General features: G+C 35.2%; 1 protein-coding gene across 1 annotated transcript in view; it reads left to right on the top strand.

Annotated features, from left to right (window-relative positions):
- Window positions 1–17578, top strand: part of LRP1B (LDL receptor related protein 1B) — a 1897582-nt gene that overhangs the window by 1058879 nt on the left and 821125 nt on the right. The window contains exons 8-11 of the mRNA XM_036857483.1: window positions 1333–1555; window positions 4598–4769; window positions 8040–8183; window positions 13076–13312. Coding sequence (XP_036713378.1) covers window positions 1333–1555; window positions 4598–4769; window positions 8040–8183; window positions 13076–13312 — 776 coding nt within the window. The remainder of the gene's footprint in view (window positions 1–1332; window positions 1556–4597; window positions 4770–8039; window positions 8184–13075; window positions 13313–17578) is intronic.

The raw sequence follows: 17578 nt of genomic DNA, 5'->3' as shown, positions 1-17578 counted from the left end.
GAGTAGAGGTCAGAGCATTTAGCATGACAGTAAAACATAGCACCATATGCCCTTTTATTTGTTCTTCACTGGCATAGAAAGCTCTTCACCTGAATGACATGTCATTTGAAAATAATTTTAACTTATTGTGATAAATTGATCTTTCGAGAATATTTGGGGAAATATATACTCATAAGAAAATGTGGCTCACGCTATCACAAACCAGTACGCATTAATGTTAAAAAAATGAGTCAAAATCTCCCACAGCAGAAAGAGCTAAAGTTTAAATACTCTTTAGCTTAAAAGATACCCCATATTGTTAGATGATGCAACAATGTTGAGAAAAGTCACTAAAAACTAATTCACCAAGTTTGTAAAGTCAAATATTCTATACTCTAGGTAATCTTAATATTGCTCAGTCACTGGAAATCAGATTATTCTTGAGATTGTATTTAAGTCAAGGCAAGATGGTCTTCCATTTACAAATGTAATTTACTCTCATGAGTAGGTAATCTTGTTAAAATATTGTCAGGTTAATTGAAATTGATTTGTGTTTACTAAACATTGTGAATACTAATCAAATATTAGACACTGAAGCATTGGAGGTATTTAAACCTTAGACAGACGCTGTTTGTGCTTCATAGAAGGATTTCTTGTCTCAGAAGTCAACATTGCTTTTCAGCCTTTTCTTCAAAAATTGTATAAAGAGAAAATGAAAAGAAACAGCCTGCATTTGCTTTGTGAAATTTTATAAACTGGGAATATTTGGGAGGATTTGGGATTGGTTTGGGGGGAATTATTTGTATTTTATTTCCACTGCTACAAACAGCACATTTGCTTTTCCATCTGCTTAATTCCATTCCAGGTTTGCTATTCTCTACCACTCATAGCTTCACTGAGCTCCACATAATAGCTTTTATAGGAGACAGGCTTTACCAGGCAATTTGAAAAGCAGGTTGAAGATAAAGCCTGATAGTTCACATGCCCTGGCCTGGTGACTTGGCTCATTTCTAAAGCTTACTCCAAATGGGCTGTACGCATCTCCTGGGGTATATGTGTATTGGCTCTATGAAGCTTAAAGAAACATTTCCCCTAATACAAAAATAAACCCATCATAATCATTGATTTTGGGGAAATTTTACAGTTGTTAGTTAACCTGCTCCCTCATGCCCTGCAATATTCATTAGCAGATTTCTCTGTTTATGAGTGATATTATATGGAAATGGTTATGGGAAGCTAACAGATGTAACCACTGAAATAAATTAGAAGGAAAAGTTCTGTTTTTTACAGATGGTTCTATTGAATATGCTTCCCCCCCTCCCTTCACTTTAACATTTCGTTTTCTTTCAACAGAAAACTTTTCTTTACTGACTATGGGAATGTGGCCAAAGTGGAGCGATGTGACATGGATGGGATGAACAGAACAAGGATAATTGATTCCAAGACTGAGCAGCCAGCTGCACTGGCACTAGACCTAGTGAACAAATTGGTTTACTGGGTAGATCTTTCCTTGGACTATGTGGAAGTAGTGGACTATCAAGGAAAAAACAGACATACTATCATCCAAGGCAGACAAGTAAGTAGAATTTGGTTCGGAAATGCAGCTAAGGTAATAGAATGGATGGTATCATACTAGGAAGAAGACTGAAAATTGCAATGTTGAAAATTTCTTATGAAGTCAAGCTGCAGTGGGTCATAAAAACTGTGATGTGTTTGCTATATGGGAGAATGTTCTTTTCACAGTGTACTGTGTACTCCATAGTATGGGGCGGGAGAGGGGGCTCTCTCCCCCTCTTTCCCTCTATTAAAAAAAGAAAAAAAGCACACAAAACAAAAACCAACGGAAATAAATCAAAAACAACAAACAAAACCAAAAATGCTACACTAGTAAGAAAGAAAAGTATTAGAGTAGGACAGTAAATATGACCTACTTACTGAAAACTAATTTAAGTAGTTCATTTGTAAGAAACTGAACTATCATCTGTCCCATGTGGCATTGGAGATATATATATTTTTTCTGCTAACAATGCATATGCTGGCTCACAAAAGTATCATTATTATTTTAATAGGTTGGATTAAATTTTGCCTTCTGATGTATTCAGGTACTTCCTAAAATAAGAATTTTGTGAAAAGCACTGAGGTCAAAATTTTTCCCATCTGTATAGTTTTCCCCTTGCTGAATTACATGTTTTTGCAAATAACACTCAATAAACACCTGAAGAAGCTCTCTAAGTGGAAATAAGCCTTATTCACTAGTTTACTTTTTAAATTCAATTTTACCTCACTGATCTCACTAATTTTATGTGAGATTCTCATTCTGTGGAGCTGAAATAAGTGACTCTGTTTTCTTTTGCAGTGCAAGGCACAAATATTCTGTAATTGTCCTGTAAAGTTACTTTGCCTTTATAATCAGCTTTTAACAATGAAATGTTTTCACTTCCTCGGCAGATAAAAAAATGCACTAATCTGGGTGGTTTAAAAAAAAGTGTCCAGTATTAGAGGTGAGGTCACTTATTTCTCTCTCACCTTCGACTGTCCTTAAAACTTTGATTTCCTTGTCAGTCTAGTTATGACCTTAGAGGACCTAGTCTCTAAAATGATTATGATGGACCTTCTTTTTACGTATATGTAATTAAAATTTTAAACCTTGAAACAAGAATGAGGAATTCAAATGATCTTCCCCATGACTACTTTTAAAACTTTTTTAGTATCTGAAGTTTTTAATTATCCTTTTTTTTTTTTTCCCATTTCTATTGCCTGTGTTTTGCTGGTTCCCTAAACACATGCTTAGTCTGCCACTACGTAATCCAACAAAGATAAAATTTTGTATTTGTCCTGTAGGCAGAATGGTCTATGCACCACACCAAGCTCCTGCCACCTCTGTTGGGGGTAGTTAGCAGGCCAGGCAACAATGTAGGTACTTTATGGTAAACAAACCCTTCTGAAGGAAAGCAGCGAGGCAGTGAGTAGAATTTGATGGCCATTGTGTGAACATGTTTTCTGCCCTCACCAGTTGCCCCCTCTGTAGCCATGCTTACTTTCTCTCCTGAGGCTTGGACTGGCAGTTACATAGACAGCAATGTGTTTAGGCCACAATCGCACACTTGCAGATGACTGGCCCCAGACTTTAAGCAAAGCATGCATAAAATAAATGGCAATTAATGGAAGACTTCAGGTTGCTTGTAATTTTTACAGGAAAAAAAAAGTATTGCCCAAATCAAAATTGGGTCATAGATATATTTAGTGAATATGATGTCAGTTATGTGGAAAATATTATTAGTAAATACACACATGCCTCCCCCTACAAACACTTACTGGAGAGTAACACTAACATTGAAAATGATTATTGGGGCTTTAACATAGAATGATTCTCCCCCTTAATTCCTAACTTTCATTTGTAGCCTAGGCATGAAGTGAAATATGTCCAAAAACAACGTGAAAAGCCAGTCTTCTTTTACTCAACATCTCCTATGAGAGGATCAGGAATAGTAATAAAGAGACATGTAAGCTAGAAAGATAGCAAATCAAATGATTTTGCTTAAGGTATAGAACTGGTATGATTTCCTAAGTAGAAATTTTTGTGATTTTGTTCTATATAAAATTTTTTTACAGTCAAACCATGCATAACTTCTCAAATTCTCTTGACTACAAATCTATACGAAAAATACACTAGAAGTGCAATATAATGCCAAATGATAATGACAAATGCTTTTTCATCAAAATCTGTACAGCAAATCAATTGACAAATCTACCATACCTTGGTCCAGAACCATTTTAAATTGAGTATACTACAAGGTATGCCCAAAGGCAATGTGCCTAGCATGTGCCTTTTTGTATGAGAAAATCAGTATACTTATTCTTCCTTTGCTTTACTGGAAGCTTTCCATCAGTTCAAGAAGTCTGTTCTTACCCACAGTCCCCAAGACCTGTGCAAAGGAGGAGTGTTACACTGTTAACTGTGAAGTGTCGTGGAGAGCAGTAAACATTGTTATTCTCAAATCAGGGCTCCATTTTCATAATGAATAGGCTTTAGAAAGAGTGCAATTTCTGAGTAGAATGCTGACATTTTATTTACAATTATTCCAAATATGTGATTTTGTTGTTTACTATTTTCCATGCTGGGGCTACTATTAGTCTAAATGTAACCTGTATTTTTTAAAAAATGGGATTTTCAAAGGTGTTTTCTCATCAGTCCTTTCACAGGCAAAGCAAGCCTTTTACAGATTCTACATATCCATGGCTATATGAAAATGTAGCCCACAAAAATATATCAAATTTTACATAACAGTGCCATAAGCATGTTATTGAATATGCTTGAAAGTTTGGTTCTCACTAGGCTTTGAAAAGTAGCTACTGAACATGTTTTCTTAATGAAACATGAATAAAATTCTCTCCCATACATTGGGTAGTGCTTTAACCACTACTGCATAATGTTTTATTCTCAGAGAAAAAATTTAAATTAGTGAAATGTCAAATTGTATGAGAGAAGATAAATGATAATATGGTTGTGACTCTCCAACTATGGGAATTTTCCACAGGAGTAAATAGCAATCATTTTTTCTTTCAAGTTGAAAGCAACATAATTAAAAATCATAGTCATTTTTGCCCCTTTTTATAGGTCAAACATCTTTATGGTATAACTGTGTTTGAAGACTATTTGTATGCAACCAATTCTGATAACTTCAATATCATACGGATAAACCGATTTAATGGCACTGATATTCATTCATTAATTAAAATGGAAAATGCTCGAGGAATCCGAATCTATCAAAAAAGAGCTCAACCAATAGGTAAGATGCAAGACTTCTTCATAGACTTCACAATGGCAAATTGAATGGGGATATGGTCCTTGTGCCTTTGTTTGGTGTTAAAGTGGGTGAGCCATAAATTCTCTGTTGTGATAGCAAAAATGTACATGTCTTCATGATAAAATGGAATAGAGCTCCTTTCCCAAGTCTCAATGACAAATTGTTCAGTTGCTAGTGAATCGTTTCTACAACCATAGAATTAAAATGACGGCTAGATTTAGATTCAGGAAGGAACTTTCACTCTTGATGTATGTATACAGGAAACCCAGATGCCAAGACTTTAGGGAATTTTTTTATATCATTCTGGGAAACATTTCAAATTAGGTGATTTTCTTGCAGTATCTGTCTAGTTTTTATTGCAGTCACTGAGGTCTCTTGACTGAACATCCCAATCATTCCTTAATATATATTAAATAAAAAATAATTTTTAATGAGAAGGCTACAACATTCCTAAGTATTCCTCAAAAACGCTAACTACTTTGCATTGTAGGTTAGTGATGCTTGTTCATCAATACAGTTTAGGCTCAATCATATATAGAATAATGTAACATACAAAAACTACCACCCAAATGTCCATCATCTTTTTGTGCTTCAAATTAAAACAAATTTAGAATTATCTAACCATTAACATAAATTCAGCTTAGGCAATGTATTATCACATATACATATTATGTTTACAGGAAATTCAAATTTTGAATTCTGTAGGTAACCTTAATAGAGTTTTATATTAGGATTTATTAATTCACCAATTATTCATTGACCATTTACTATGTGCCAGGAACTATTCTATGTCCATTGAGAATATAGTTGTGAATAAAACAGACCAAAACATCATTGCCTTTATGAGATCTGCATTGTTGTAAAGAAGACATAATTTTAAAAAAACAAGTAAATTATTATTCTATTAGAAGATAGTAAGTGCTGTGGAAAAAGATAAAGCAGATGAGTGTCAGGAATGGGGGTAGTTTGCAATTTTATATTGAATGGTCAGAGGAAGTCCCATTGAGAAGATGAAATTGCATGAAGACTTTAAGTAATTAAAGGAGGAGAGAGGCAGGTAGAAAGATGAGCACACACAAAAACCACGAGGAAGAGCATGCTTGGATTGTTCAGGGAGGAACAAGGAGACCCATAGGTCTGGAGCAGAGTAAAAAGAGGAAGAGAAGTAGGCAATTAAGCTGGAGAAATGCAGGAGGACCGTAACAAGTAGGGCCCTGCGGACAGTTGTAAAAACCTTTGCTTATACTTTTAGTGAGACGGGGAGTCCTTAGGAAGCCTTAAGCAGAGGAGTCTCATGGTCTGACTGACTTTTTAAAGGAATCAATATGGCTGCTATATTGACAATAGGCTGTCAGGGACAAGGGTGGGAAGTTAGAGATGATGGTGGATTGGACCAAGATGGTAGTAGTGAAGGTGGTGAAAAGTGGTTAGTTAGACTGAGAATATATTTGAAGGTATAGCCAACAGCATTTCTTAATGGATTTGATGTGGGGTGTAAATTAAAAAAGAGGCAAGGATGATGGCAATTAGGCTGAGCAACTGGAATAACTGAGTTATTTTTGAAATTAAGAAAACTAAGTTTGGAGCAGACTGGGGGCAAAGAAAAAATGTATAATTTTTACATGTTATTTTGAATTTCTGTCATAAATTCAGGTGGAGATTTCAAGGAGGTATTTGAATATATAAGTCTGGAGTTCAGGGGCAAGCCCAAGCTGGACATAGCAATTTGAGAGTCATTGGCATATAGGTGACATTTAAAGCCAGGAAAATGGATGGGATCACCAAGGAAGTAACTATAGATGGAGAAGAAAAGAGTTCCAAATAAAGGACACTGGGACACTCCAACAATGAGAAGTCAAAGACAATAGGAAGAACCAAAAGAGGAGACTGAGAAGAAGCCTGTTAATTCAATTGGCCATTGGATTTAGCAGCATGAAGCTCATAGGGATCTGACAAGAGCAGTTTGCGGTGAAGAGAATGTCTGGGTAGAAAGGATCTGGGAAAGATAGGAAGGAAAGAAATTGTCGAAAATGAGCGAGGATAACTTTGAATAGTGTTGATATTAGGTGGGGCAGAGAAATGGGGAGCTAATTGAAGGATTGCTGTGGGAATTAAGGTTAAAATTAGGATTTTTTACCCCCCAAGATGTGGAAATAATGGCACATTTGTATGCTGATGGGCATGATCCAATGCAGAGAGCAAAAGTAATGAAGACAGTGAGAAAGTGGAGAGTTGCTAAGTAGGTAAGAGGAGATGTGATCTAGTACAGAAATGGGATGAGACTGGAAAATAAAAGCAACACTCTTGTGCAAAAAAATAAACTACATTTCAGTTATCTTTTCATTTAGAGAATGCAGAATACAAAAAGAACATAGCACAGTTTTTGAAAGCATATAAGTTTTAATATTAAAATAAAATTGTCATATTACTCATCATAATTCCAAGAAAGTTGTGACTGAAAAGAAATATAATTACAGTAATGCATAAAATCTTACTGGTATTATTCCTACTACAGCATTTTCTCTTTGACCTTTCTTTTTCTCATCCTCTCCATACAGTACTTTTCCTATTTTTGTTTCTTCTCCACCTTCTACACTCATAAAACATCCTTCTATTCCATAACCTCCACATGAAAACTCAGCCTTCTCCTTTCGACAATTATAGTCACACACACACACACACACACACACACACACACACACACACACAAAATTCATTTTGTGGAAGCGTTCTCCAAATGGCAATGGACTCAAAATTGAAGAAAAAATTTATCTCAGCACTTCTCAATAAAGGTAATCACTGAAGCACATTTATCCTAATTTAGGTGCCCATATAATAGATTATTTCAGAAGAAATCCTTTCTCTGCCTAACTACCTAACCTAGAATATTTTAACAGTATTTTTTTTTTATATTTACCAGAAAAGTGTATTTTTTAAAAGTGCAATAAGCATGTACCAAAAAATCATGTTACTCTTATTTTGCTTACATGTAAACAGTTTAGGTTAATATAAAAGCATTTTATCTTCTCAGAATTTTTGTAAAAGGTAGACTTAGGAGGATTTTGGCAAATCCCTACCTTTTCTTTTTTGGGGTTTAAACTCTTTTCCAATTGATTAGGATACAAAATATTTGGGTATATAGATTTTTGCTGGGATTTCCTCTTCTTGCACTGTCAAAGTTTCAACATACTGATGCACATAATTATCTTGTCTTTGGAGAATTTCAAGCATGCTGTTTTTCATTTGTTGTAGTCAGAAGCCATGCATGTGAAGTGGATCCGTACGGAATGCCAGGGGGATGTTCACACATCTGTCTGCTCAGCAGCGGTTACAAAGCACGGACCTGTCGCTGCAGGACTGGCTTCAACTTGGGAAGTGATGGCAGGTCGTGCAAAAGTATGTTATTGAAAATCAAACATTTGCCAGCAGCTAATGCTTCAGAATAGGGTTCTTAGTATTAATTAGGAGCATCAGCGTCCGTAATAACATGAGACATCATCAGGCCAAATTTGCCTGTGAATGTGTACAAGCCATTTTTCTCAAAATCAGTATTTAGGTTTTTTTTGTTTTTTTTTTTCTCTTTTGTATGTGTGTGATAATGTGAATGAGAAACCTAATTGGGCGGTAGAGTCACCAGATTTATGGATCTTTGGGAACCGTACTTTAGGGAAGATTTTTAGGAAGATCCTTTCCTTAATTCCCTAAAGAATGTTCATGGTCTAATGAGCCTGAATCGTTGGTTAACCAGATTTTCTCTTTTTTGAACCAAGATGCTGCCTCTAGTAATAGGTGTGTTTAGTCCAACAAAAATCCACATTAAGTAATAGTTCACTTTATCCAGCATTGGGGATGAAATTCATTTCATTATTTCACTTTCCAAGTAACTGGAGCTATACTAATTAAATATCAATCTCTTTAACAATTTTGTTGAAAAGTTATCTAGTAGTTAGACATATCTTTGTTTTATTTTTGAAATATGCTAGAATAACTTAATTGTTCTTTATTTAAATAAGCCAATAAATATTTTTCACACAGGACTTTTGTTAAGTTTAAATTTTTACACAAAAATTAATTAAGTTCTTTACTCAGGGTCTGCATAATCAGATGTAGTTTTAATGGCCCTCATAGAAATGGTGTCCATGTGGAGACAGTTGGTTTTTAGATGTCCCACAAATACCATAAGTTTTAAGATTATGATGACTGCTTTTTACAGTGTATATTTTGTCTCGATTTATTTTTGTCTGTGCTCGCTCTCTGACCACTGTCCTGCCATCTCTTTTGCTTTCTTATCATATGCTTGCTGAGGACTATGAAATGAGACCTCTAAATTTGTTATAATTTTAAGTCTAAGTGGTTAGAATTCATAGTGCAAATACTTTTAAATTGAGAACCCAAGAGACTTAACTGTGATAAAATACATGCCTTTTAGTACTTTTTTTTATGTCCAGCTTTGTATCAAATGCTAGGAATGTAGAGACACCAGCTCTCATGTTCAAGAAATCCTCTGGATAATTGAAGGTTTTGTGTCAGAAGCCTCAAGATAGGGGTAGTTTTGTGTGCGTTTGTGTGTGTGTGTAACCAGCCTTTAAACTGCTCTGGTTACCACTTGGGAAGTGTTGGCATGTCATGCAAAAATACAGTCATGCACATTTATGCATACATATATACATGTGTGTGTATATATGTGTGTGTGCATTTATATATATGTACATATACATACACACACACATATATATATATATATATATACACACACACACACACATATATACACATATATACACACACACACACGTTTGGTGGAAAAACATAAGATCAGAGTTGCATAAGCTTCAATCATCCCTAATGTAGTGATCAATCAGGGTACATTTACATTTAAATTAACAGAAACAATTCTAGCTATTTTAAGCAGAAAGGATCAAACACAAATAGATAGGTACTTACAAAATCATTGAGAAGCCTGAAGCAGCAGCTTCTAGACTGGGTCTTGGGAACTTTCCTCAAAACCACCACAAACTAGCCTGGCTTAAGCTGGAACACCTACCATAATCAGAAGCTAGGGCATCGGGAAGCCACAAATGGCAAACATGGTGTTTCAAAAACACACCATCTTAGCTGAGATCTAGAGATTAGGAAGTTTGCACCAAAACTATTAGCTCCAGAAATAATATGTCATACTGGAAAATAAAACAAAACGAAACACAGCACAACAAAAAGATACCCTCTTCCTTGTCTCTTGATATAGAGAAAGGAAGAAGACTGATGTAGAAAAATTCAGTTTCTCCATCAGATAAATACCAGCAGAAGCAACAAAAGGTGGTCTCATTTCTATATTCCAAACTCAAGCTAGTACATCTGACTTTAGGTACTTAAATCAAAACTAGAGCCATGGCTATATCGGTGTCTGTGAAATGTAGTTTTTAGTTTTCAATTGTCTATGGTATGGGAAAACACATTAGAAGAAACTTCAGGTAGTGAATGATTGAAAAAAGTGACTGAATAAAACAATGGGAAAAATAGTTACCATCCTTATTTAAAATATACATACACTTGCACACGTGCACATACACATACACACACATACATTAAACCAATGAAGTATTGTGCCAGGTTTACCAATTAAAGCATCAATTAAAAATACAAGCAAAAATAAATGTTAGCCAGAATAGATATGGTGAAACCAGCATTCTTATGCCTTGCTAATAGAACTGGAAATTGATACCACTATTAGAAAGACATTTGATAATAACATACAAAAGAGATAAAACTGATAACATCCTTTAACAAATTATCCCACTTTTGACTAAAGAAATCCATTGTAAATGTATGTATAATAACAAAAACCCAGAAGCAATCTAAATATCCTACAGTAGGTAAGTAGCTGACCATATTATGTTGCCTCTCTAGCAGGGAACATGATGCTGCCACTGAAAAGAATGTTTTGAAGACCTTTTAATGACACAACAAAATATTGTTAAATTTTTAAAAGTTAAGTAGTAAAATGCATATCTAAGATCCCAATTTTTTAAAAAACAAAAGTATCTATGCATATGATGTTGGTAGGAAATACTCAGGAATGTTAATTTTCAAATGAATCTACTTTTAAATAATGTAAGATAGTATCTTTAAAGAAAATAATGAGTAGGTAGACACTGAGAGGTTGTGAGGGTAATGAGAAAGAGGGATGTTAATATTCTTTACCCAGTAATTCCATTTCTGGAAATGTATACTAAGAGATATGGGAAAATGATGATCTCAGTGCTATAATAATGGAAAGATAAAATCAACTGAGGAATGATTTGGCAAATTATCATATATTATACTGATCATACTGAAGGAATGTAAGACAAAAATAATGGATCAGGGACTTCCCTGGTGGCGCAGTGGTTAAGAATCTGCCTGCCAATGCAGGGGACCAGGGTTCAAGCCCTGGTCCAGGAAGATCCACATGTGACGGAGCAACTAAGCCCGTGTGCCACAACTGTGGAGTCGGCGCTCTAGAGCCCGCGAGCCACAACTACTGAGCCCACGTGCCACAACTACTGAAGCCTGCACGCCTAGAGCCTGTGCTCTGAAACAAGAGAAGCCACCACAGTGAGAAGCCCACGCACCACAACGAAGAGTAGCACCTGCTCACAGCAACTAGAGAAAGCCCATGCACAGCAACGAAGACCCAACACAGCCAAAAAAAAAAAAAAAAAAAAGAAAGAAAAGGATCAGCACAGAATATAATCTTAATGCTAAGATTTAGTAATAAAAGCAGAATACAAAACATATTCTCTTCTATATTAGTGTGCATTAGAAAAATAGCTAGGTAAATTAAATTTGAAATAGTCACACCAAGGAATATAATACAGCAATGAAAATGAATGAATAATTACTACAACAACCATAGATGAATATAAAGCATGTAATAAGAATAAAATTAATTAATAGCACACATGCAATTCAAACACACAAAATTAAACAGTCTACTGTTGGGAAATACAAACAACATATGTGGCAAAACTTTAAAAAAATGCATGGTAAACACAATAACCATATTATTGTATATAACCAGAGATACTGGATGTCTCTGGGATGGAAGAGGGGTGGGTTTGGGGCATGTGCGTGCATTCTAATGTTCTGGAAATATTCTTAAGGTCTATGTTAGGTACATGAGATATGTTTTATTTTTATTCTTTTATTGTTAATATAAAATATTAACATTTTATAAATATATATATTTAATATTCATTAACACTAATTTTAAAAGAAAATGAGAAAGAAAATATATAAAATGATTATATATTTTGCATTGAGGGTGTTGAGTTTATGAGTAATTACTTATTTTTTTTCCTCCAAATTTTATAATGTAATTAATTTACTAAGAATCTCACTATGGTATGGTTATCCAAATATAATAATCATATGTATCCTCAGTTTTCTTAATAAAACCTAGTATGTTTTCCTTTCTATATGAAGTATTCCTTTCAAAATTATGTATACTAAACTAAGTATAATGTGCCCTAGCAATACGAGAGCCTTGCATGTAGTTTCACATAAAAGTCTGAAGGAGTTCATTCATTCTGTAGAAAAAGCTTCCTTGATTCGTGCATTTTAACCCAGGACACAGTTTTTTGTTTTGTTTAGTTTCTGATAAAGGCTGTGTTGTACATCAGAGTTACTGGCAGACAGCATCAACCTCTAACGTTCTAATTAAGATATGAAGAAAGAAGTGACACTATAACTGGCATTTTATTTCAATTCTTAAAAAAAAAATCACGTTTATACAAACTATAATATATTTACATGCAAGTTATGTGATACTGTGTGATTCTTTTTGTTTGCTTCTGACAGTCTGTAGATGCAAACTCTGAGTAGGGAGGGGTGTTTGAAATATTCTGAAGTTTTTAGCACTGTCAAACATAATGAATGCTACAGTTAGTATCTACAGATAGATAGATTGTAATGAATTATAAAATTAAATGTGCCAGATGTTTTAATAAATGTCCACTTTACAGTTACAAGTTATCCAAGGATCTGTCATGTTTTTGCTATACAGTTACAGGCAAAAGAATAATTAACTAAATATAACCTATTCACAGAAGTAATTTCTGTTTTAATTAAAGTAACGCAATTAGCTGGCCTTCTTGCATCGAGATACATTTGGCATATTTTAGGGTTTAATTTTTGGTACTGAATTTAAAAAAATGTTAATTGTGCCAGTTAATTAAACAGTGGCATTATGCAGGGTAAAGAAGATTAGGCAGCATCGGTTGTTTATGTTTGTAATCTTTCTTCTGCAGGACCAAAGAATGAGTTGTTTCTCTTTTATGGGAAAGGACGCCCAGGAATTGTTAGAGGAATGGACTTGAATACCAAGATAGCTGATGAATACATGATCCCCATAGAAAATCTGGTAAACCCTCGTGCTTTAGATTTTCATGCAGAAACCAATTACATCTACTTTGCTGACACCACCAGTTTCCTAATTGGCCGGCAGAAGATAGATGGCACAGAGCGAGAAACCATCCTGAAAGACGGTAAGTGACAACGTGTATCAAACTGCCCAGAGACAAAACATTTATTTAAAAGGATAAATCCAATGTACGTCAAACTAACTTTAACCAGAACCCAAGTTACTGTTGATTTTTAAATATTTGTTAATTTCTATTTCTTGAGTAACATTATTTCAACATGTTTTCCAAATACTAGCTTATTAAAACCTTCCTTATAAAATTGAACTTGCAATTGTCCACTACATTATAAGTATTACAGGAATTAAATTGAGCTATTAATCCACCTTCATAGAAAATGTAGACTTACAGTTATATGTTTACAGTGTTATATAGTAGAACATAAGATTTAACAGGACATTGGAGACTTTTGTAATACTTGGTTCTCACTGGAATATTGGTCGTGTCACTCAAAGTTCATTAAAAAGATCAATGTTCCCATTGTCCTCACGATTCTTGCATATTGTTTTTTATGTTATAAGATATTACAATTGAGTTCTTTTTTTTTTAAAGATTTATTGATTTATTGATTGATTGAATGATTGCTATGTTGGGTCTTCGTTTCTGTGCTAGGGCTTTCTCTAGTTGTGGCAAGTGGGGGCCACTCTTCATGGCGGTACGTGGGCCTCTCACTATTGTGGCCTCTCTTGTTGTGGAGCACAGGCTCCAGACACGCAGGCCTAGTAGTTGTGGCTCACGGGCCTTGTTGCTCCGCGGCATGTGGGATCTTCCCAGACCAGGGCTCGAACCTGTGTCCCCTGCATTAGCAGGCAGATTCTCAACCACTGCGCCACCAGGGAAGCCCTACACTTGAGTTCTTTAGAGTCACCCTTGAAATAATATCTGCAGAGAAACTTTGTTTATACCTATTTTTATTTACAAATACATATATGTTATTATATATAATATGTAAACATATATGCATATACTTTATTAAAATCAGTGAGTTTCATAAATTACTTGGCTTAGAACAACTGATCAATAATGAAATAATATAACTTTGGTATAAGTACAAAGCATCTTTAATAATCAGGCAAACTGAATCTTCGACTGCTTGCTAGTCACCTTTAGGCGAGTTACTAATGATTCTGGACCTCAGTTTCCTCATATATACAGTTTGCTTACTTCTCAAATATTTAAAAAATCCTTGATTTAGGGACATTAATTGTATGCTTATTATATGAAGGACACTGTGCTAGCTATCATAGGAGATAAAAAAAAATGTTAGGAAACGGCTATTTGGAGATAATATAAACTCCCCCAAAATATTGGGTTGGCTAAAAAGTTCATTTGGTTAGTGAATACGTTGTTCAATAAAGGTCTTGGTGAAGATGAAAAATGTGTCTTTTATTTTTACTTAAAACCAAATGAACTTTTTGGCCAACCCAATATAAAGGCTCTGCAGCATTTAATTTAATAAGTTCAAAGCTGGCCCAGAGAAATACATGATTAATGGAGAATGTCTGTGTAATAAGAATACACAGGAAGGCAGAGGTGTCTTTATCTGGGGATTCTCAGAGAACTGTTTTGTGAAGGAGGTAGTATTTGGGCTAGATCTTAAAGAAAGAATGTTAAAGGGGAGGGGAGTATACTTCAGCACCAGGAATTCCATGAGAAAAAAACCAAAACAAACAAAACACCAAAAAACACATGCTCCAGAAAGAGAGCGAGAGGAACATTAAGTGGGTCACTACTGGAGGTTTAGTTTACAGGTAATCATGACAGAGGAGCTGTGGATCCCGAAAGGTAGTGAAATTTGAGGCCTTAAATGTGAGGTGAAGGGGCTTGGATAAAATCCTGAAAGGGTAAGAGGAAATGCTTTTGAGCCAAAGAATAATGTGAATAAAAAGATATTTTAGGAGAATCAATCTGGTGGTGGAGTACAGAGTGAATCAGAGAGAGGAAGTAGAGAAAATAAAAGTAGAGAAATGGACTAAAATTATTTACAGCATGAGTGGTAATGCATGATGGTCTCTCCTGTCTTTTAGAGGGATTGGGAACAGCATGAGAAGATTATTCATTCAATTCAGGTTCACTTTAAATCAAACTTTAATGATAAAAATACACCTTCCACAAGCAACAAATGAAGTGCTAAAATGAAAAATATCCCTGCTTTTGTCTTTTTTTATAGTTTACTGATTAAAGCAATATAAATCCACCATGACTTAGCCACCTAAGGAGTGTCTAATTAGAGTCAAGAGTTTTACTTTAAATTGCATGAGGCAGAGGCTGTCTGCCTACTTTTCTCTGTAATTCAATAACAAATAATAGGAACTTGACAATTTTAGGACAATGAACTTGCATATTCTAAGTAGATGCATTTGGATTGCTCTAATTTTGACTTAGACTGACATGTAATATAGAGGATTCTTGGGATCTTTTCAAAAAGTGTCAGTTCCTGTGCTGTGACTGAATGTTCCAGCTAATAATCCTAACTTTGATAACCATATCTAATCAGTGACATTGGGGTTCTTTACATTTTTTTTTTTTTAAACATCTTTATTGAAGTATAATTGCCTTACAATGGTGTGTTAGCTTCTGCTTTATAACAAAGTGAATCAGTTATACATATACAATATGTTCCCATTTCTCTTCCCTCTTGCATCTCCCTCCCTCCCACCCTCCCCATCCCACCCCTCTAGGTGGTCACAAAGCACCGAGCTGATCTCCCTGTGCTATGCGGCTGCTTCCCACTAGTTATCTATTTTACATTTGGTAGTGTATATATGTCCATGACACTCTCTTACCCTGTCACATCTCACCCCACCCCCTCCCCATATCCTCAAGTCCATTCTCTAGTAGGTCTGTGTCTTTATTCCGTCTTGCCACTAGGTTCTTCATGGCCTTTTTTTTTTTTTTTCCCTTAGATTCCGCATATATGTGTTAGCATACTGTATTTGTTTTTCTCTTTCTGACTTACTTCACTCTGTATGACAGACTCTAACTCCATCCACCTCATTACAAATACCTCCATTTCATTTCTTTTTATGGCTGAGTAATATTCCATTGTATATATGTGCCACATCTTCTTTATCCATTCATCTGTCGATGGACATTTAGTTTGCTTCCATGTCCTGGCTATTGTAAATAGAGCTGCAATGAACATTTTGGTACATGACTCTTTTTGACCTATGGTTTTCTCAGGGTATATGCCCAGTATTGGGATTGCTGGGTCGTATGGTAGTTCTATTTGAGGTTTTTAAGGAACCTCCATACTGTTCTCCATAGTGGCTGTATCAATTTACATTCCCACCAACAGTGCAAGAGTGTTCCCTTTCCTCCACATCCTCTCCAGCATTTATTGTTTCTAGATTTTTTGATGATGGCCATTCTGACCGGTGTGAGATGATATCTCATTGTAGTTTTGATTTGCATTTCTCTAATGATTAATGATGTTGAGCTTCCTTTCATGTGACTGTGGGCAATCTGTATATCTTCTTTGGAGAAATGTCTATTTAGGTCTTCTGCCCATTTTTGGATTGGGTTGTTCGTTTTTTTGTTATTGAGCTGCATGAGCTGCTTGTAAATCTTGGAGATTAATCCTTTGTCAGTTGCTTCATTTGCAAATATTTTCTCCCATTCTGAGGGTTGTCTTTTGGTCTTGTTTATGGTTTCCTTTGCTGTGCAAAAGCTTTTAAGTTTCATTAGGTCCCATTTGTTTATTTGTGTTCTTATTTCCATTTCTCTGGGAGCTGGGTCAAAAAGAATCTTGCTGTGCTGTATGTCATAGAGTGTTCTGCCTATGTTTTCCTCTAAGAGTTTGATAGTGTCTGGCCTTACACTTAGGTCTTTAATCCATTTTGAGTTTATTTTTGTGCATGGTGTCAGGGAGTGTTCTAATTTCATACTTTTACATGTAGCTGTCCAATTTTCCCAGCACCACTTATTGAAGAGGCTGTCTTTTCTCCACTGTATATGCTTGCCTCCTTTATCAAAGATAAGGTGACCATATGTGTGTGGGTTTATCTCTGGGCTTTCTATCCTGTTCCATTGATCTATATTTCTGTTTTTGTGCCAGTACCAAACTGTCTTGCTTACTGAAGCTTTGTAATATAGTCTGAAGTCAGGGAGCCTGATTCCCCCAGCTCCATTTTTCGTTCTCAAGATTGCTTTGGCTATTCGGGGTCTTTTGTGTTTCCATACAAATTGTGAAATTTTTTGTTCTAGTTCTGTGAAAAATGCCAGTGGTAGTTTGATAGGGATTGCATTGAATCTGTAGATTGCTTTGGGTAGTAGAGTCATTTTCACAATGTTGATTCTTCCAATCCAGGAACATGGTATATCTCTCCATCT

The sequence above is a fragment of the Balaenoptera musculus genome, chromosome 7 (genome assembly GCF_009873245.2).
Source record: "Balaenoptera musculus isolate JJ_BM4_2016_0621 chromosome 7, mBalMus1.pri.v3, whole genome shotgun sequence".
NCBI lineage: Eukaryota > Metazoa > Chordata > Mammalia > Artiodactyla > Balaenopteridae > Balaenoptera > Balaenoptera musculus.
This window is presented reverse-complemented; position numbering and strand designations above follow the sequence as displayed.